At 32.8% G+C, this 22,303-nt stretch overlaps 2 protein-coding genes across 3 annotated transcripts; one reads left to right on the forward strand and one right to left on the reverse strand.

Annotated features, from left to right (window-relative positions):
- The first annotated feature begins 853 nt into the window (after nucleotides 1-853).
- On the forward strand, nucleotides 854-13,711 carry LOC131947273 (chromodomain Y-like protein 2). Of its 2 annotated transcripts, none has more exons than XM_059308426.1 (8): nucleotides 854-904; nucleotides 7,839-8,727; nucleotides 8,864-8,995; nucleotides 9,154-9,521; nucleotides 9,605-9,768; nucleotides 9,985-10,195; nucleotides 10,365-10,508; nucleotides 10,986-13,711. In XM_059308426.1, exons 1-8 carry the CDS (start codon nucleotides 881-883, stop codon nucleotides 11,145-11,147), a joined length of 2,094 nt encoding a protein of 697 aa, XP_059164409.1. In that variant the 5' UTR covers nucleotides 854-880; the 3' UTR covers nucleotides 11,148-13,711. The 2 variants fall into 2 exon arrangements, with proteins under 2 accessions (XP_059164409.1, XP_059164410.1); XM_059308427.1 differs by having other exon boundaries at nucleotides 8,906-8,995.
- Nucleotides 13,712-14,322: 611 nt separating this feature from the next.
- On the reverse strand, nucleotides 14,323-22,242 carry LOC131947293 (DNA replication factor Cdt1). The gene is made up of 11 exons (XM_059308464.1): nucleotides 21,751-22,242; nucleotides 20,119-20,331; nucleotides 17,998-18,149; nucleotides 17,717-17,905; nucleotides 17,381-17,517; nucleotides 17,159-17,289; nucleotides 16,865-17,056; nucleotides 15,963-16,100; nucleotides 15,767-15,879; nucleotides 15,530-15,618; nucleotides 14,323-15,422 (listed from the first exon to the last, which is right to left on the reverse strand). The coding sequence occupies exons 1-11, from the start codon at nucleotides 22,213-22,215 to the stop codon at nucleotides 15,262-15,264; spliced, it is 1,980 nt and encodes a 659-aa protein (XP_059164447.1). The 5' UTR covers nucleotides 22,216-22,242; the 3' UTR covers nucleotides 14,323-15,261.
- Between the last annotated feature and the right edge of the window lie 61 nt (nucleotides 22,243-22,303).

Raw genomic sequence — 22,303 nt, forward strand, 5'->3', positions numbered from 1 at the left:
AATACACTGAAACGTATATAAATCAGTACTTACCAATAGAAAATGTAAGCTTTGTTGAAAATAACGAAGTCGATAAGAGAGAGAAAAATGGCTGCCGCAAGTTGTTTATTCTGGAAACTGAATGACTGAAATAAAACTTCGTAGACGGAAGAGCTTCAAATAGTGGCTCTTCAGCCTCGAAGTCAACTTTTTTTTTAACAACAGCCAATAGAAATGCGAATATTTGAAATTTTCATGAGCCTTTGTGTCTATTGCTATTTTTAGACGAAAATAGGTCATGATTTTATAATAAGCAGCCCTTCGAGAGCTTTCCATTGATGTATGACACGTGCGGGTGGTACGAAAATGAAGTACAATTATGGGTTGTCAAAGTAGACCGAAAAATACATTTTGGGATTAATTTTAGCAAGGGTTATGATATTAAAAGCATTTTTATACTTATTTAAATACCATATTAGACATAATAAGTGAGAGAAACGTATTCCCAAGATGCTGAAATAGTTAATTCTGTCAAAATTGAAAAATCGATATTTTCAAAGTATTTTACATAAAACCTCATGAGTGTCCCCTTAATTAATAGCTATAGATCTAGAAATTCGCGGGAAATACACTTTTGAATGGTGGGTATGTCCAGACTATCTATAGGCTAAGCTTTCAGTAAGGTTTTTTCTTCAAAAGAGACGATTGATTGAGTTAATTGCTACATTTTTTTTAATGATTAAAAACTTTAAAAAAAAATTATAACGCAAGCTTCTGGTGCAAGCTTTCGTTGATTTAGAACCTATTTTCAGGACTTAGGAACCAGATAAAAATAAATAATGGCGCCACCTATCGGTCAAATTATACTCTAAACCAGTCCCGATTTACTATAATCGTCGACATGGCGGATCAACAGCTGTATGAGGCAAGATATATTTTATTATTTTTCTCTTTTTGTTTATGCATGTACAACAGCTTATTATTTAAACACTGCATTTTTGTGTGTCTGTTTTGTTAGTCATAAATAAATAATTTATATAGAAATGTACATAGACTAGATCTAGATCTAGTGGTTATTTCATTTTTATTTTTTTTGCTCTGACTTTATCAACGAAGAGAATGAGCGAGTCTATTTGTTAGGTGGGGTTAACCAATCGGGGCAATGGCCTTGTTTTTTTAATAGAATTTAATTGCATAATAATTTTACTATTTTTTTTACACGTAGGGCCTGTACGAGAAGCGTTCTTTCTTGCCTTATTAGTCTATTTAAAACCATGCGCATCTTTTAAAACATCTAGAATGACTAGACCAGTGTTAAATAAATTTTACTATTATTACCCGTTCATATTCATAATGAGTTGGCCTTTATGTTATTTATTAGTATTAGCATTTTAGGCTAGTGCCTTTACTATTCATTTAGTATTATTTTACTAAAATATTTACTATTTAGTATTTACCATTAGGTTAGGCCTATAAACTTTCATTTTCATTTAGGCCTAATTATGAATTAATAATTAGTTGGGCATAATTTAGGCCTACTCATTAGTGACATTAGGCCTAATATGTTATCTAGACTAGAAGCTTAGCCATAGAGTCTATTAATCTATTTTTTTATAGGCCTACTTTTTATACCATAAACCTCACACTCCTGGGAGGTGGGGAAATGCAGGGTGTGGATTTTTTTGACCATGTGTGACCAGCTGAAAGGGGGGGGGGGGAAGAAAGTGTTATGACATACTTTTTTTAGATTAAAGAGTGATGTTACAAAATGAATTTTAGCCCTTATTTTACGTTTTATAAAAAAAGTGTAATAGATTGAAATAATTGTGAGGTCAAGGGAACTCACTCTTCTGTATTAGTTATATTTATAATATTGTTATCTTGAGTGATGTCCCTTGTGTACTTCCTTCCGCCCTCTCTGGTGTTACCATCATGAGGTAGTTAGACCCATTAAACGTGTTATATACAACCACAGGCTTCTGTCGTCAATCTATTATAACTGGCGACGAAGGATAAACATCTACTAGAAAGAGCACCTAATTACGCAAAAAAAGAGGTTTGCTAGAGCTTATTAGCTAATTATTTCTAGAATTATGGCGCTGTATGGCCAAATAAAAGAATTTGATGCGAATGATGAAATCATTCAAGATTACCTAGAGAGGTTAAGCTTTTACCTAGAAGCTAACGACGTGACGATAGAAGCCAAAAAGAGAGCTGTTTTGTTAACAGTCATAGGGCCTCAACAATTTAGGCTACTAAAGGACTTATGCACACCAGCTAGTCTAACTACCAAGAGCTTTAACGAGCTGAGCAAATTGCTAACAGACCACCATGCGCCTACCCCATCAAAGTTTCTATGTAGAGCTAGATTTGACAGTAGGACTCGTCAACCAAACGAGTCAATATCAGAATATGTTGCTGCTTTACGTCATTTAAGTAGATTTTGTGAATTTGGAGAAACGCTGTCTGACAGATTATGTGAAAAGTTTGTGACAGGTGTAAACAGCCCTGATATTCAAAGAAAGTTGCTGCTCGAGTCAGATCTAAAATTGGAAAAAGCAATACAACTTGCAACTTCAATCCAGCAGTCATCAGATGCGGCGAAATCTCTTACGCCTTCAGGGATCCATGCAGTAAACAGCAGGTTAGTCAATAAACATCAACCCCATCAGAGCATTCCAACTTATGCTAAACAGCCTGCTCGTTCAAATCCTAGATCTAAATCTAGTAATAATTATCAAATATGTCATCGATGCAAAGGTCCCCATGCATCTCATCGGTGCAAGTTCAAGTTTGCAACTTGTTATAAGTGCGGTAAGCAAGGTCACATTGCCAAGGCCTGCTTTGCAAAGTCTTCGTCTGTTGCTAAATCTAGCCAGTCAAGACAGTACCGCAACCAAAGGCAGCACTATGTTAACTCTCACCAAGACTACCTAACCCAACCAATGAACCACTCTACCAGTGAAAATGCTCAAACTGATTCGCAGCCGGATTTCAACCTATTCTCTGTGAAATCAATAAGTCATGCTCCCATCAATGTGCTAGTTAATATCAACGGTAAGAGCATCAGCTTCCAACTTGACACTGGAGCATCTCTAACAGTCATAACAACGAAAGACTTTAACGCTGTCACAGGAGGATCAGTGCCTCTACAGCCATGTCACAAGTGTCTAACAACATACACTGGTGACAATGTTCCGGTAATAGGAGAGTGTATGGTTCATGTAAGTTATAATGGTCAAAGTGTTAAACTTCCTCTTCTTGTGGTTGAAGGAAATGGACCGCCATTACTAGGTAGGAACTGGTTAAGTGATCTTAAGTTAAATTGGGAGAGTATTTGTTCATTGAACAATGGAAAAGAATCTAGTCTTACTTCACTAGATAAAGTAATATCTGAAAATAAATGTGTTTTTGGTAATCATGGATTACTAAATGATAGAACAGTGAAGTTAAGCATTAAAGACACAAATCCAAGATACTGCAAAGCTAGAGTTCCACCTTATGCAATGAGGAATAAAATTGAAAATGAGCTAAGTAGATTGGAAACTAATGGCATTATAAAGAAGGTAGACTATTCCGATTGGGCGACACCCATTGTGCCAGTGTTAAAGAAGGATGGTTCTATAAGAATTTGTGGAGATTATAAAACTACACTGAATAAGCAAATAGAGCTAAATAGGTACCCTATACCTAACATTGAGGAAATTTCTTTGAATTTGGCAGGAGGAGACAAATTCACTGAATTAGACTTTAGTCATGCTTACACTCAACTAGAACTGCATCCAGATTCAAAAGTCTATACGACAATAAACACACATAAAGGACTCTACCAATATGAAAGACTATGTTTTGGCATATCATCTAGCCCTGGAATTTTCCAAGCTGTCATGGACAGTATTTTTAAGGATATTCCAAATGTTTGTGTGTACTTTGACAATGTGTACATAACTGGTAAGAATGACACTGAACATCTTAAAACACTAGATAAAGTATTGAAAATTGTTGGTGAAAAAGGTTTAAAGATAAACAAAGATAAATGTCAATTCATGCTGAAAGAAATTAGTTTTCTTGGTTATATATTAAGCAAGCAAGGCATCAGACCTCAACCTGAGAAAACAAAAGCCATTAAAGAAGCACCCAAACCTGAAAATACCCAACAACTAAGAGCTTTTTTGGGCTTGATAAATTACTATGCAAAGTTCATAGGGAATCTGTCTGGTAAACTATCACCACTGTACAAGCTGCTACAGAAAAATGCAACTTGGCACTGGGGTAAACAACAAGAAGCTGCTTTTAATACAGCAAAAGAGGCTTTGTCTGCTGACACCTTACTAACTCACTATGACCCAGGGAAAAGACTTGTATTGACATGTGATGCTTCACCAGATGGTGTAGGAGCAGTCTTGTCCCACATGGATGAGAAGGGTGACAGACCCATTGCTTTTGCCAGTAGATCTTTGAACCAGGCTGAGAAAAATTATTCTCAGTTAGATAGGGAAGGCTTAGGCATCATTTTTGGTGTTAAGAAATTTCATAAGTTTCTGTTTGGTAGGAAGTTCACCATCATTACAGATCATAAACCATTGCTAGGTTTATTTGGAGAAAACAAAACCCTACCTGAGCATGCCTCACCAAGAATTCAAAGATGGGCTATCACACTAACTGCATACAATTATGAATTGAAATACAAACCTGGATCTGAGAATAGTGCAGATAGTCTTAGTAGATTACCTTTAAAAAACCAAAGCCTGAGCTATGTACCAGAAGATGTATTTGTTCTCTTCACTATCATGGATAACTCCAATATAAATGTGAATGATATTAAGAGAGAAACACAAAAAGATGAGTGCTTAATAAAAGTATATGAGTACTGTAAGAATGGTTGGCCTGAAGAGTCAGTGAATGAGGACTTAAAGCCATATAAAATAAGAAAAACAGAGTTAAGTCTAGAAGATGGATGTATACTATGGGGGTCAAGAGTAATTATCCCCAAAATGTTACAAAAAGAAGTTTTAAGAACTTTACATGATACTCATCTTGGTTCTTCCAAAATGAAGAGTCTGGCAAGATCATGGTTCTGGTGGCCACATATGGATGCTGATATTGAAAAATATGTAAAACTTTGTTCAAGCTGTGCACAACATTCAAATCAACCAGCTACAGCACCTTTGCAAAACTGGGACTGGCCAATCGAACCATGGAAACGTATACATATAGATTTCGCAGGACCTTTCATGAACAAAATGTTCTTAATTGTTATTGATTCACATTCTAAATGGTTAGAAGTTAAAATCATGAACACAATCACTGCAAATGATACCATTATAGAACTGAAGGAAATATTTTCAACTCATGGATTACCAGATCAAATTGTTTCAGATAATGGGCCTAGTTTCACAGCTCATGAGTTTAAACTGTTTTGTGTGGCAAATGGTATTGAGCATATAACCACATCCCCCTATCATCCTGCTGGGAATGGTTTGGCTGAAAGAGCGGTAGGCATATTCAAAACCGCTATGGTAAAAATGAATACCGGTAACAAGTTTTCTCTTAGAGAAAGAGTAAACAGGTTCTTAACCAAATACCGCACAACTCCTCATATAACAACAGGTGTTGCACCATGTGAATTGCTATGTGGTAGGAAAATTAAAACTCATCTTGACCTACTACATCCAACTGTTCAAAGGTCTGTTTCCCAACATCAACATACACAAAAAGTAAATCATGACAAATCATCCATTGAAAGAGAATTTGCAGTTAATGATAATGTGTATCTAAGAAATTATGGGAGAAGGGAAAAATGGATACCAGGTCAAATTGTTCAATGTACAGGACCTGTGTCTTATAAAGTAAAAACAAATGATGGACTTATTGTCCGTAGACATGCAGACCAGTTAAAAATAACTTGTGCAGATAATAAGTGTGAATCTGTCAATCCCACCAAATCTGAACAGTTCACACCAACTCAGTTTGTTCCACAACCAAGTTCTGTTGATATGAGTGAACCAAGTTGTCTGGAGTCAGAAAATGTAAATTCTGGAGTTAATGATTTAAATCCTAGACCTCCTGAGATAGAGAATCCAAATGGTCAGAATATTGAGTCACCAAATCAAAGGCCACTGAGAAGGTCAAACAGGACAATCAAAGTCCCAAATAAGTTAGACCTATGATTTTAAAGGTCAAAAGGACTTTGACATCATTGTTTTGTATTTTGATTATGTTGTAGCATATTGTGCATTGTTTGTAAGGATGTAATCTACCATAGTGTTCATGTTACAATATAATTGGTGATTTTAGGATACTATCAATTGTTCTATTGAGAGATGTGTTATTGTGTTCTAAGGGTAAAGGGATGTAATAGATTGAAATAATTGTGAGGTCAAGGGAACTCACTCTTCTGTATTAGTTATATTTATAATATTGTTATCTTGAGTGATGTCCCTTGTGTACTTCCTTCCGCCCTCTCTGGTGTTACCATCATGAGGTAGTTAGACCCATTAAACGTGTTATATACAACCACAGGCTTCTGTCGTCAATCTATTATAAAAAGTATAGTAGGGGCCCTAATGGAAATTCATTAATTCATTAATATTAATAATATACTTAAATATACTCAATATTGTCAGTGTCAGAGCTCAGTAATTTTTTTTGACAGAAATAGGCCTATATGATTAAAAAAAAAACAATTGCACTTTTGAAATAGGCATGATTGTTTTTAATATCCTTTTATGTTAAGTTTAATAAAATATCGATAGGATTTCTAACAAAAGCATGTTAGGTGCTCCTATAATGACTTCTTAGAGCAAATAAGTGAAGTACCCTTTCTAACCTGAAGGTCCACATGGCAGAGGAAGTAGAGTTCACCTGTTTCAGAAACCTCTGCAAATGAGATCCAGCGCTGTGTTCAGCTGGTTGGACTCTGGTTCTTGAACCTCAGGTTCGAACTGAAGTCTTTCTGGTTTGCAGTCTATACTCTGCTATCTAGCCATACTGTCCCCTGACTTCATATAACATTATTTCAAAAATAAAAATTAAGCTGCCTAAAACTTTACAGATGTTTTTAATAAAAATGTTAACATATTTGTAGGTGATCCCCCTTTGCAGGACCAACTCAAGCTGTTAGGGAGGGAGGTCCCTTGTTAAGTTGTTACATAATTATGAACAAAGAAGGGGTTTTACTTTGTGGAAATCCTTCATGGAGTAGGGAGTGTGTGGAGACTGTCTTTTATTTAAAGAGATAAACATAAGTTGACAGCATACCATTGAGGTCTACTTGAGCAATCAGAGTGATTTATAATGCTTCATTCTGCACTTCACCTTACATTATTCTTTTTATTTATATACACATTCTATCAAACATCTGATACTTAAACTTGGCTTTTTAAAAACAACACAAGTATATTTTATTATTAGGATTTTATTTTTCCTTCCCTATTCAAATTTCACACCAGTTTTGCAGTACATTAAATAATTGTGTATTATATTCTGTATTAGTGTCAGGGATATTTTACTTTTAAACAATTGTATGCTGTTGTGAGAAAATGCATGTCTGGCTCAGAAAAGCAAGATGCTGAGTTCAAGAGTGGGTAGTGAGCAGTTCATCATCTTTTCCCTTTAGTACCCAAGACACATGGGGCCATCACTGAAAGCCTTTTCTACTTTTGCGTGTCTCTGGCAATTTTCTTGGCAGTCGGGGTGTTAGAATCATCGTCTTAACTTGAATATTGTTCTTGGCATTTTTAAGATTTGTATGAGGCTTTTAAATGTAAAACTTTTAATTTGCATCTTTTTCTAATGAACCTAAGTAATTGAAATATTTTTGAGAAATTTGTAAATTGCAGTTCTATTATTTCTCACAGGTTGAACAAATTCTTGGTAAGAAGGTTTTGCCTAGTAGACGTGTTCTGTATCTAGTACGTTGGCGAGGATTCTCTTCAGACCATGATTCCTGGGAACCATACCAAAACCTTGATGCCTGTAGGCCACTTATTAATATTTTCAATCAACACATTGAAGATACCCAAGGAATAGCAGCCTTAAATAAATCTCAAATTATATTAAAACCTGCAGATGTTGATAAAACTGTTCATTCAAAACATACACATTTAAAATATTCAGCAATAAAACGGAGTTACACGAAAAAAGATAAAAGTACTCCAAAATTGTCTGTGTCTGCAGGAAAGAAAGTAGATGGTCGTAAAAAGCAAAGTAAGTTAAAAATGAACACTACTAGTTCAAAATCTGAAATGAGCAAGACTGAGTCTCTCAATGGAGGTGGGGGTGCACTGCAACCCTCAGAGAACACACCTGTCACAGAATCACCTAAAAAGAAAAACAATATCCGTAAAAGAAAACTGGATTTAGATAATACTGATAAATCAGTAGTCAAAAACAAAAAATCAAAGCTGTCAATAAGTAGCTCAACCCTAAATAATAAAACAGAACACAGTGGGCTTTTCATAAAGGAAAATGTTTTAGAAGATGATAGCGATGATGACATTCTTTATTCCCTTAATTCTGACTGTGATAGTTTTAAACACGCTGATAAGAATGAAAAGTCAAAATACAAATTGGATTCAAAAGGGAAGTTTAAGACAAAGAAGACAAGAGAAAAGCTCCAATCATCTGTGATAAAAAGGAGGTCCCCAAAACTCACTCACATGAAGGATCTCAAGGTTGGCAGCAAAAGAAAGAAAATGTTTCTAATAGACTCTAAAAAAAAAGATAAAGACTTCTTTTCTCAATCAGGTGATTTAAACATTGTTTTAAATGTTATGCTTGTCCATAGTTGAATTAAATGTAATCTAGCAATAAAAGTTAGTTATAGAGTAATGAAGCTATCTTGTGCTTAAAAATGTGTTGAACTTGGGTTGCACTATTGCAGGTATTTTTCGATCTGTATCACCTCCACCCATGTTCACTACAGTTAAGCATTTGATGAGTGGCCAAGAAGCAAAGGAAGTGTCTGTACTCTCTGGTGAATCTTTACTTGACCCTGTTTCTGCTGAAGATTCTGGTATGTAATATTTTCTTTTAAAAATTTCTGTTCTTCCTGACAGCAGAAACTAATATCACAAATTATGGCTGTCTATCACTTAACAATAAGAAAATATAACAAAGTAATAAATGATTAAATATGTTAAATTATGCTTTTTTTTGCCTTTAAATCTTCAGAAACTTATCTAGCAGATGTCCCTACATCATATCCAGTCCCTGCAGAGGAGCCTGTTGTTAATGACCAATCTTTGAGTTCTGGTTCCTTGTCATACAAATCATTACTCAGTTGTCTCCCACATGAACTCCACTTATCTCACAAAGATGGGAAAAAGAGTAAAAATGGAGGCAGTAATGGGGAAAGTGCAAGTAGTAGCCATTTAAATGTTCCCTCAACACTTGGACAAGAGCCAGTCGAAAGGCGGACAAGCATACGATCTACAGAATGTGCATTTCGTTACAAGCAAATAGTTGTAAAGAAATGTTTACGTTACACACAAATTTGGTTAAACACTCAGACTGTGATGCAAAATGCTTTGAATCCTCAGGTAAATTCTTAAATTTCACTTCTAAATATTTGTAAGCAATGTTTATATCAATTATTGAAAACATTTTAAAATTATTTTTTTAGGTTATACAAGAAGTTGTTTCTGCATTGAATTCAGCCAAATATGATGACAGCCATTTAGTTTTGTTTTCTAGTTTAGGGAATGTTTTCTGTTCTGGTACTGATCTTCATTTCTTAGTGTCAGGTGATCGGAAAATGTCAGCAAGACAAATGACAGATGCCATACGGTAATAAAATGTTCTGACAGTTTAAAAACGATGGATTGTTGTATTGTTTGTCTTCTTAGACTTTTGTTATCCAACAACCAATGAATTATAGTAATTTTTAATAGGTACCTTTTTCTTTTTTGATTTGAGCATAAAGAAATCCTTTTTTTTTTTCAAAAATATTTTTTTTTTAGTTGTCATTTTAAGTAAGATAATTGTATGATTTTTGTTTTTCAGTGAACTGACCAAAACGTTTATAACATTCCCTAAACCCATCATTGCCGCAGTATCAGGTGCTGTTGTTGGACTTGGAGTCTCCCTGATTGCTCTGTGTGATGTTGTGTATGCCAGTGATAAGGCATCTTTCCATCTACCTTACTCACAACTGTCACAAACACCAGAGGGCTGCTCATCTTTTACTCTCCCCCTCACAGTTGGATTGCCCTCTGTGAGTAGTCAGTCTACTAGTCTCAGCTGATTAAGCTCAGTTTACTAATCAAGTAATTTTCAATAACCAATAGTATGAGTAAAATGATAGCACACTAAGTTTAAAAACCCAATGGTTAAAATTTCAAAAGGCGAATGCTTGTTTAAACTAATCCTGATTGAATCCTCAGGCAAACGAGTTGTTGTATGGAGGTAGGAAAATAACTGCTATGGAAGCATACCAACAAGGACTAATATCTCAAGTTTTTTGGCCAACACTTATGATGCAGGAAGTTATTCCAAGAGCTCAAAACATGGCCACTTGCTCTGCAAAGGTTATACAGATATTATGTTTTATTGATTTTTTTTGGTTACATTTATTATTGGCATAATCAAGCTCCATTTTTCCTATTTGTTCCTTGTGAAGCAGGGCCTCTGTCAAAGCTTTCCACTCCCTATTGTCTCCTTTCACTCTTTTCATCTGTTCCCAATCCCTTTCTATCCTTTTGGCCAGCCATCGCCATGACTTCCTGGGTCGACCCTGCGTTGCTTGCCCTTGGGGTTCCATGCCCAGGCCTATCTGGCTCTATTGATAACATCCTTATTAAGTGTGTGCCCAGTCCTATGTCATTTACTCTCAGTGATTTGCTGATCTTGCTTAGATATAACTTAAAACCCTAATGAAAACAAATTTTAAGAGAATAATCAAGTATAAGCTTCCTCAAGAATGATATAGTTTGTGTTTATAAAATAATCTGCTTATTAATAGTGTTTTAAAAACAGCTCATAATATTTGAATGCAATACTTTCAGGCACTAGAAGCAACAAAACTTCTGGTACGCAGTCACCATCGTACAAAAATGGAGCTAACAAATGAAACAGAGTGCAATCTTTTATTAGAGAGGTGGACATCTGTTGACTGTCAGCGTGCAATTGAAGCCTACCTGAGCAATGAGAAAAATTTATCTTTCTAATGTTATGCTTTCATTGTGTAGCATTTTTAACCATGGAAATGTAATTTTAGAGCATTTTATTTTAAGCCAATTCATTTCCGGGACTAATTAAAAACATTGCATGTTTATTTCTGTATGAACATCAGATCATACATATCATTTTTTTTATTTGGCTCGACAACTTGAATTTTTGGAGAGTATGCTAGATATTTGAAGCGTGAATCAAATTTATTTTTAAAATATATAGAAACTTAAGATCTAATTTTTTGGATAATCTGAATGATAGAAGAAACATAAGAGGATTATTGTAATGCTGAAGTTAAACAAATAATTTACACATGTGAATGGGTGTCAGCCATTGGCTGCATGAATAATAAAATGTGTTTTGTTAGCATTTGTAAATAAGAATGCATGAATACATTTTGTCTAAACATTTTTGTAATTTATAATTTTGTTATTAACAATTAATACATTTTTCTTTATTTGGAAAATGTTAAGCAAAGAAATATTCTTATTTTAACTAGAGACTTTTCCTTTATTCAAACTTTTTACTGTTGTATTATCTTAAAGTTGTATTAACGATAAATGAACCACACCCTTCCAGAATTCTGGTTTACATAGTTTAAAATGTTTTGATAATAGTAGTAATTCAACCATATTTTATTTGTATTTAGTAGTAATATATAACTACTCAGTTCTAAAGGTAGGTTATAATTTTCCCGTCCTTTTCATTAACTTGGTTTCTTCGTGTTTAATTTTTTTCATGGCTTATGAGGGAACTGTCAGGTTATGATTTTCATATGATGATTTTACATTGGACTATAACTTTCATTGTATTACATCTTAATTATAATAGGAAGTAACTTGTATGAAGCTAAATGGCATACTTAACATGATGTATGACTTATTTCTCTCAAGGCGTAATTTAATAGTGAAATTTTAAAAATTCTCCATTTTATAGCCATTATTTATTGAAAAGTAAAGTGTTGTCGGCAATGGTTTGTGTTCTAGAAGTGCCTTGGATTTATAAAGTAGTGTTGACAGTTATGTGAAAGCCTTTTAATAACATGTGATAGTCCTCTTAAATAGTTCAAATTTATAGATTTTTTTACCACATAATAACTAGAATAAATAAGCATTTTACTGGCTTCAATTTACAACTAATGTTATTGGCTTTAATAGTTTTACCTGATTGCGTTTATTACAGATTACTTGTATGATTTTTAAACAATTTTTAGCAAATACTTTTAAACTAACCGTAATTCTAAACACAAACAGGGCTTTAGCCAAGTGACTTGGTTTTAGCTTATACTATTTTTATACATTTATTAGCATTATTTATATGCGGATGGTAAGTTATTTACTTTTGTTCTTTAAGTTTATTTATACTTCATGTTGAGAAAATTTTTAAAAGCCTCTATATTTAACATTTGTAGCCATTAAATTTTTAAAAATTAGAACAGTTTCAACATGAAATCAATTTTTAAACATTCTTTGTCAAATTATGCATATTTTATTATCAGAAAAGGTGTGTAATTTCTCAGTAACAGTAATATTCTACACATCAAAGATATGTAATTTTATGCACAATGTAATCTGAAGATGGATCTGATGGTTGTAAATAGTGTCAGTATTTACCTAGATCTAATGTATTTAGTATTTATAATTCATACCCTAAAAATGCATTCCTGTTTTTTAGTATTAGTAATTTGTTTAATTAAGTAGCTACTATAAACTTATGGAATATTGGTGGCACCTTTTCATGAATGACAATTTTATGCTATTTGATTAGCAAATTGATCTAATTTTTGGTTGCCCTCATTTGTAGACTAACAAAAGATACTTGATTAACCCTGAATTTGTAGTAAAGTGTTGGATTACTTTCAATATGCTTTTAAAAAGACCAATTCACATGTTTTTACTATTATTGTCCTCACAAAATAAAAGCTCTTTTTAAATAATTTTTTAGCTTAACTCATATTCAGTTGGCAGCTTTGTATATGATAAAAGCAGCAAGCATTTAAAAAAATGAACCTCATTCCTAAAGGTTATACAATTGATGACATGATTGTAATTTTTTCTCAAGCTCAGCCTGTCACCAGTCAAGTGGTGACAATAATTGGCCATCTAGCACTTTGCTCCACTTCCAGTAATAAATTTGTTTTTACGTGTGATTCTCACCCTTTTGCCTGTTGTTTTCATATCAGTATTTATTTGAATTGTTCCTTATAACAAATCTTGTTGCAGTTATAATTGCAAATTAGTGAATAGATTAGATGGATACTTGTATGTGTATGGCAAAGTGATCTATTTAGATTGCAAGTCTATGGAGTTTGTAAAAGCATTTAATTGTAATGCCATGTTTACTTTATACACAAGTAGTGTTGGTTGTATAAAATATTACTGTGCATTTATAAGATTTTTTAGTCTTGAAGCATCTTCATTTTTGTTTGATTGCTCCTAAACCGTGTCATTTATAGCTGAAATTGTGTACAAAATATTCTTGCCATTACCAGTGGTTATTTGTCATAAAGAAAATATGTCACAGTTGCTTGTACTGAATAAACCTGAAAGTAGGAATTGGAAATTTTCATTGTGTTGTCAATATTCATTCATCCCATTAAAAAAAAATTAGAAAATAACAGTAACTAGTTGCTGTTTTCTGTATCCCCCCCTTGGATTTGTGAGTAAAACACATACCTGACCTTTCCTAAATTTTTTTCTTAGAATAACTAAGCAAGCATTATAATATTAGCAGCTTATAATAGACTTGACATGTTGGCCATTGCTCCAATACTAGTAAAATAAACTTAGTGGCTGATTTCAGTGGTGGAGTTGCATATGTCAGTACCGGGAGCATTTTATTGCCCTTGTCCTCTGATAATGATTTTAAGGTGAAAAATCTATAACTTACTAGTTGGTTATTATCATATGATTGTTGTAAAAAAAAAATGTTAAACACAAAGGCAGCTGAGCATTGTACTAATCCTACTTAGTCTAGCCTATGTGCAGTAGCTACAAAAACAGATGACCTAGATATGCCCGCCCTGTCAGGTCCAAATTTGTGAGCTGGATTTACTTTCTAAATCAATTTTAAAGACCAGGAGGGTATCTTGACTTGCATAAACATTTGAATGGAATGTGTGTACTTAATTTTTTTAAAAATTAAAAACAAAACTAAAACATCCAGTTTATGTTTAATACAGAAAACAAAAATTAGTGTTTTACATGATAAAGCAGTAATTTATTTGTAAGGTTTACAATAATTTAGAAAATTTCAAGAAACAAGAGCATCCATTTCTTAAAATGTATAAAATGTTTCTATTTCTACAAAAATATAACTCCTTGTGCTTCGAAAATCATAGATTTTAATAAATGTATCAAAATGAACATTAAACTGGTAGACTAAGTTTAAAAATTATAAAAATTATTTAAACAAAACAAGTATATGAAATGAAATATTAACATGTAGTAATTAAATATATAACATGCTAAATAAATTTACAATGTTAAAAACTCTACCATAAAAGTTTATGATAAAATACTAAGACAATTTTATAAATAAAAATTTGAAACCTATTCTGAAATAATCTAGAGATCTGAGATTCTAAAGCAAAGTAAAATGTGTACAAAATAATTTCTGTCCAATTCAATGTGTACACGCAAGATACTAAGACAAGAGGTAAAAATTATTTTTTAAATATTTAATGTACATTAACAAATGACTTGACATATTTTGCATGGTTTAAATAATACTGATAATAATTTGATATGTTAGCAATAGAAACAGTTGGGTGTTTAAAAATATTTGGTTCAAAATCTAACAAACCTAACATTTAAAAAAAAGAAAAAAAAAAACCCCCATTAAATTACAGAAATGTGCAGCACACCATGTAAAATTATAATAACATTATTTTTTATTATCAGGAAATGTTTAAGGAAAATCACTTTTACTAGAATTGTTGCTTCCTATCCCAAGAAAAAAAAAAAAAGCAACACCACAGATTCAATTAAAGATATAAAACCGAAACTAACTTTTCTAAAAGTTTCATTAATAGTTATTATTAATTACTGCGATAAAAGTTTCCACCATTTAAAAGAAAACAAGATAAATGTAAAAATTGTGGGTGAGTAATTAACTATCTTTGACTTTGGTGAGATTGAGAATACGGTTGGTAACAGATTGTACATCAATATTTCTATCAAGCTTCAGAAATTTGCCTCTTTTTATTTCTACAACTGAAATTAAGTCTGGTGCCAGCTCTTTTAATAAGTTGATGTGCTGTTCAAAGTCTCCTAAAAACAATGGAATAATAATGAATTAGAGAACTCATCTTACAAGTAACATCAACACAGGTAACTGTCGGAAATTTAACATATTAAAAAATTGTATTTAAACTTACGTTGTGACATGCCACTTTTGTGGCTATCTCCCAGTTTCTTGTAAATTTCTTCTATTGGCAATGCAGGCTTTTTCTCGGTTACAAAGTAGCTGAACATTAAGTTAAGGTTAAACCTAAATAGAAGTTTAACTAAATATATAGCATATCTGAAGAATGGGTTTACTTTTTTGAACATTTAAAAATACATAAAAGTAATATGGAGAATGAAGTCTTAAAACTTTAAACTTAAAAGGATACGTTCTGAGTATTCTAATAATTTCTGGAAGACGTTTCATAATTTTCATTTTGTAATCTTCTTCAGGTTTTTTGGTTAGTTCATCCTCAAGCCTTTGAGCTTCCTTGGCACGAATCTGGAATGCATGAGAAAAAATGACAATAAAAATAAATTAAATATCAAAGAGTGCTAATGTTCTATATGTATACATTAGCTTACTTTGGCTAGTAGGGCTGGTGGAATTCCTTTCATTGGTGTCTTGCTTGTCTCTGCTGATGCTTGATTTAGGTTCTGGGAGTTTGCCTTCTTCAATAATTCTTCATTTTCAGCAACTACTTTTGCAAAGGCCTTTTCGACCTAAAAAAAAAATAAATGCTTATAAATATATGATTGAGTTTGCTTGCAATAGAAACTTTATGTAAAATTAAATTCAAATAATAAACTACGGAAAATTATAAAAACATAAATCAACACCAAAAAATTAACTTTTTAAAATGAATTCATTAAAACTCCACCACCAAGGTTCATTAAATATAATACTAATTATTTATGTTGAATTTGAATTGTCTTAAAAGTGAAATGTGTTGGTGTGTATTTTCCTAGAGAGCTGTGTTTAAATTTAATACATTTATTATTTATTTTACAAAGATCAAGATATAAAAAACATTTTTATTTCTCTTATTTTGATGAGGAATAAATCATTTTAAAGTTTAAACTTGATGCACTAAATCTGAATGATGATCCTTCTATTATATAGAAATTGTCACAAGTTAATTAATTATCAACAAGCTATTTAGGTTACTTTGCTATAGAAAAGCTAATTCTTTTAGACAGAAAACGTAAAAAAAAAAAATTAAAAAAAAAAAAAGATTGCGGGCATGTTGACTGTTTCCAGAAGCCTGTTTGATAAAGTAAGACGAAAAAAAATACCGTAATGAATGATAGACTGACTAAATCTTCAAGCAAATACAGTTTTAAATGCATTAGATTTTGCTGTGGAGTATAATAAGTGGGTTAGTGCTAGATTGAGTGAAAACTTGGTATGGTAAAAAAGTTAATACGTCTAAGGACACTTCTAATTTTTAACAAATTTAAAATATCTATAAATAGAACACATTTACCATGGGATTTATAAGTTTCCCCTTCTGGTGCTCTAAAACATCTTTAGCTGTGTGATACACTCTGACATCTGGAGGTTGTGGCAAAGGAGAAACTGTAACTTCAGGTACTTTATCAAGTTGGAATTTTGGATGCCAGCGTGCAAGTTTTTCACTTGGTAAAATAATTGGCACATCTAGTGAAGCTAAAAAATCCTGAAGACAAAAATGTATTAGTTGATGTAAGTTTTTCAGCTTGAAAATTGTACAAGTATTAAAATAATTTAAAAATTTGCTTGTTCGTTGCATAACAAATACCTTATGAAGTTGTTTTAAATACTCAAGAAGGTTATTTCTAAATAAGCGCTTTCTCTTCAACAGCAGGGAGGCTGAAAACATGAGCTTGCCTTCTGCAGTCAACTGGTTAGACTTTCCATCAATTTGTTTCTCTGTTTGAACATATAACAGATTGTTGAGATAAAATAGAAAAATAGGCAGAATGAGAAATTCCATCTAAAGCATAGAGAGAAAAAAACTAACCATTTTTTAGGTTTGGCTCTATAGTAAGAGAGTACATATGTGTCTTTTTGTCAAAGTCTAAAATTTTCTCCTGCTGGAATATGTATGCATCTGGAACTATTGTTTTAATCTGTCCAACTGTTCTCTCTTCAAAGTTCCTATAAATGAATGAAGTGAAATATTGAATAAACACATTTTTTTTTACAATTGATCATGTTAAAAAACTATTACTCAAAATAAAACTATGGATTAATTAACCTTACTTTCTAGTTATGTTTTGAACAAAACAAAGGATCAATTTAAACCATACTTTCTAGTTACGTGTTGAACAAAACAAAGAATCAATCTAAACCTTACTTTCTAGTTATGTTCTGAACAGCTGCCCGTAATTTACTAAAAGTGCAAATTTCTGAGCGGTTATGCAACATGCTGATGACCTGGTCCATGGCTTGGAAACCACCTTCCAATTGTTTGTAGGTGAAAGGTAAAGAAAGAGTTGGGATTCCTTCCTCTGTCAGGTGCTCAAATCTTTCATGAGCTGGCAAACTAGAATTTAAAAACACATTTTTAATGAAAATTGTAATTTTAAAAATATGCATTAGATAATGTTAAGCTACCTATTCTGAAATATTTCTTACACTTTTTCTGCAGAGGTTTCTGGAGGAGCAGCTTTCACCCCCTGAGTCAGATCTTTATTATTTTCCAAAACTGTATCTAATCCTTTCAGTTTGTTTTTGATTTCACTGATCTTCCCGCTTTGCTTGAGACGATTTTTTAAAGCTTGTCCATTCTGATAAAGAAAATTTTTCATACAACTGAGTTTTACAAGCACAAAGTAATGAACAAATATTTGTTAGACACAAATATAGTATGTTTTGTTTAGAAACAGAATTTTAAGAATTCTGATGAAATAAAATTAACGGAAAATGTTTAACATAACCCCTTAATAAACATAATTTTGTCCCAAGCCTGTAAAAAATTATTTGTGCTGATTGTCTGTCATCTAACTCACACTGAGTTAAAGGTATATTGTTTTTAACTTTGGACTTATTTTTTAATGCAAATTAGGACATGTAGCTAATTTGCAACATCACACACTTATGGACCAAACAGTAGTGACAAAAAATTGTAGTCTGTGTCAATTTACTATTTTTACTGACACATATTTCTCAAATATCGATACACAAACAAAATAGAATATATAAAACTAAACATAAGGACATGCAAGGAGATGTAGAATCAATTGTAAAATTCCTGAAGACTATAGTTTTAGTTGTTAAAGGCATAGAGTACCTTACTATGTAGCACCTGCTCACTGTATAACTCTGATGAATAGGTATGCTGTAGTGGTTCTACTGCTCTACAGTTACACACTACATATGAAAGGTCTTCCTCAATTTGCATAGCCTTAGTTGTCCCTGGTTACACCCTTTTATTCAATTCTTGTATAAGGTCAACTACTTAGTTGTCCCTGGTTACACCCTTTTATTCAATTCTTGTATAAGGTCAACTAATGAAGACCCATATTTCTCCTCTGACCTAATTTTGCTACACACACAAAGCACATGAGCACAGAGTTCCATGCTAAATGCAGCTGCTTTGGGTACTCAGTGTCACTGCTGTAGACACTCACTGCCATTGGGCATCCATGTTTCTGCTGTTGATGCTATGTGCTATTGATGTTGTACTTGAATGATACTGCTGTAGCTACTTAGTGCCATGTCTGTGGATACTCAGTGTTGTGAGCACTCTAAGCTGAAGCAGTGTACTATATAACACTGCAATGTGTAGTCTTGTCAGTACTCAAGGATACTGTAGTCATCACAAGGTGTACGTCTATTATGATTATCAGTGTCATTATTGTTGTGGTTGCTGTGAAGACCTTACTCTGGTGGTATCCAGGAATATGACCACCACCTCACTTCATGTAGTTTTATTTAGCTTTCAACTTTCTCCTAACATTTTACAATGTTATTTCAAAGCTAAATTTGTTATACTGTATCCAGCAGTATGGTCAAATTATTCCAGCATTTTTCTCTCCATTTGGCAAGGTCACAGAACAAGTGAACTCTACTTCACCTGCGACATTAATAGTAAGGCTCAAAAGGGTACTGTTTATTTATAGGCAAAGACTATTTTGTACATCCTACACTTATTTATAATCATACTTGAAGAAAGTACACCTTGACTAGCATCCAATTCAGCTATACCCTCTCGGCGCCAAAGTACAATTTTATGTTGTTGCCGAATGTAGCGAAAACAAGACAAAATGTTTTCAGAAGAAAACTTCCTAAATTATTTTCAGATGTGATTTAAAATGTTTATACATAATGAAAAGTAAATGATAAGGTTATAACTGATTGGATTTTTTGTAGTAAAAAGAGATCACTGATTTAGTAATAGCTGTGTCACAAGACAGTATTAAGGAAGAGCAAAAATTTGCATTGAGCGTGAGTCAAGAGAGTATTCTTCATAAATTTAGTCTAAACAACAAGATTAATAGTACAGATATGACTGTCAGGGTGTACCCACCCAACACATGTTGGCCGGCAGCTGTTGGAAAAATCAAGTAAGCGCAATAATGATGTGTAGTGTTTTAGTTAGCAACAATTGGTGTTGAGGGGTTTAAGGACACAAGGTTTAAAATTAGAACATATATCTTATCAAACTGGTTTATTTAAAAAAGTATTCACTGATTAATTATGTTTGCTAATTTAAAGCAGTACGTATACAAAAATGATGTAATCAAACATATTTACCATTTTACTCAAAGACTTTAGTTTCGCTGTCAAATTCTGTAGCTTTGGTACCACTGGCTCTGGGGATGGACTGCATTCTTTATCTTCCTTTGGAGTGACAGGTAAAGGTGACAAAGCAACCTCTGGTCTAGAAACTTGTGTCACAAGACTCAATAGATGTGACTTACTAGACAACAGATCATACACTTCTTTGTCAGCAGCATCATCATCTGCCTGAAAATATTTTTTAAACTTACTGTAAAGTTTCACTGAGCAAAGGGCTAAAGGGAACATAGATGATTTTGTTTCAGTATAGCAAAAAAGATTTCTTGGGTTAAAGTACGAGAAAGCCTGCATAATTTCATAGTGGCGGCCCACTTAAGTTATTAATAGAAAGTATGTGCATTAGATGTTTTTTTATTAGCTGTGTGTTTTTAAATGGACTATTACAATAAAATGGGCTTAAATCAAATAAAAATTGAAAAAAGGATTTAATAGACCTAATAATAAGACTAATAATAAGCTTGACATTTAAGGCTTGAATTATAAAAAAGCCAGATTGTTATTAACTGTTTTCTACTAGATCTAGCTAAGGATTTCTGGGCAGATTAATAAATTATAAAGGCATTTTCAAGTATTATTGCAAACAATAAAAAAAAATCTAAATGGAAATGAAAACACTAAAATAATATTGGGTCTAGAGATGCGTAATAAAAAAAACCCCTATTAAATAATGACACAGGCCTATCTAGATCTATAAAAGACCTAAATTAAAAATTACAGGCCTAATGCCCATTTTTATAAGCTACACTCTATATGCCTACAGTGAATACAGTTTTAGTTATAGACAATTATAATGGAAAGAAAAGTTGAACACAGAAACATGAACACTTTAATTAATGTGATTTTAAGAACTTCTCAAAGGATACATCAACTTCAGCAAACAATTTATAAATGAAAATCAAATTACGTTTGAGGCCACTGCAAACCACGAATCGGTTCCGCTTTTTAATTCGCTACGCACCAGAGTTCCTCACTAGTGATCAACCAAATAGTGGTCACGTGATTTTTAAAAAATAAAAATAAATTGGCTGTGATATGAGAGCTGGTCTTATAAAAAAAAGTCCTGATTATATTTGATTTTTTTGTATTGACTGATAAAACTAATAATGCTTTACATACTTTCTCAATTTTGAACCCACATTGACATTGTTGATATTCTAAAAGTTCTAGGCCTACTCATTTTAATGAAACTTACTTTTAAACTTAGCCTCCATTCTCCAAACCAAATTTTAAAATGCTTTTCTCGCATTTAGAGCCCTGCCACCTAGGCATATAGTTTGTTTTTATAATGAGACAACCCCGCCATTGTGCTCGTGGTAAACATTTTAAACAATAATTCTAAGAAAGTCACTGGAACTAAAAAGAGAAGTCATCGGAAGTCAAGCATCCAGTGTGGACACCATATTGTAACTTGTTGTTAGCAACCGTTCACGTCTTGAGCGCAATATCTAAAGTATCGATGATATATTTATAAAATATATGGAAAAACCACCTAGCTGTGCAGACTGGAAATTATCATACGGCAGTTACTATAGAACAGTGCCATGCCCCTTATTAATCTGATTTCAAAAATGTATTTGTACAATCTACCTTTGTAGTCACAGATGTGCCAGCTGATGGTGTTGAACTGATCTTGATCTTGGAGGCAGAGGTAAGATCCAGCTTCTTTTTAGCTGACTGGGGTTTATTAACATTAGGAACAATGTCTGATGGTGTGATTTGTTCATATTTATTGTTAACTTTTTTAATATGAAGTTTTATACGAGATTTAGAACTCACTGAACTGATATCTGATTCAACAATCATTCTTTTCCTAGGAGTAGTAAATTCACTTCCGTTTGGGTTTGAATCATCCCACACTGAAGTTACTTCTTCTGTGATGATAAAATTATCACTACTTTTTGTATGGTCTTTTAACATAGTTTTATTCTTCAATGATTCTGTGGTAGTAGAGTCAGTAACAGGAATTTCTATTTTCCGACGTTTTGATGCACTGACGTTCCCATTTCTCTTTTTGGTTGAACTAAAGAATTCTGTTACTTTTTGTTGCGCCATGTTGACAACTCTTCCCGCCAGAGGTAAATTAAGTCACCAAGAGTAATTAATAATGCCCTGCGAGTAGCTTCCCTTTCGATAAAAGTTT

This window comes from Physella acuta, unplaced genomic scaffold, assembly GCF_028476545.2.
Source record: "Physella acuta isolate Inbredline_101_S28 unplaced genomic scaffold, ASM2847654v3 ptg000591l, whole genome shotgun sequence".
NCBI lineage: Eukaryota > Metazoa > Mollusca > Gastropoda > Physidae > Physella > Physella acuta.

Bases quoted from the DNA above. Each gene is read 5' to 3' on its own strand.
- LOC131947273 (XM_059308426.1), top strand. From the start codon at position 881: ATGGCGGATCAACAGCTGTATGAG. The intron at 905-7,838 runs GCAAGATATATT...TATTTCTCACAG, and splicing joins CGGATCAACAGCTGTATGAG to GTTGAACAAATTCTTGGTAA. The intron at 9,522-9,604 runs GTAAATTCTTAA...TTATTTTTTTAG, and splicing joins AAAATGCTTTGAATCCTCAG to GTTATACAAGAAGTTGTTTC.
- LOC131947293 (XM_059308464.1), bottom strand. From the start codon at position 22,215: ATGGCGCAACAAAAAGTAACAGAATTCTTTAGTTCAACCAAAAAGAGA. The intron at 18,150-20,118 runs GTAAATATGTTT...TTTCTTTATCAG, and splicing joins TAAAGTCTTTGAGTAAAATG to AATGGACAAGCTTTAAAAAA. The intron at 17,057-17,158 runs GTATTTGTTATG...TTTTGTCTTCAG, and splicing joins ATTTAAAACAACTTCATAAG to GATTTTTTAGCTTCACTAGA.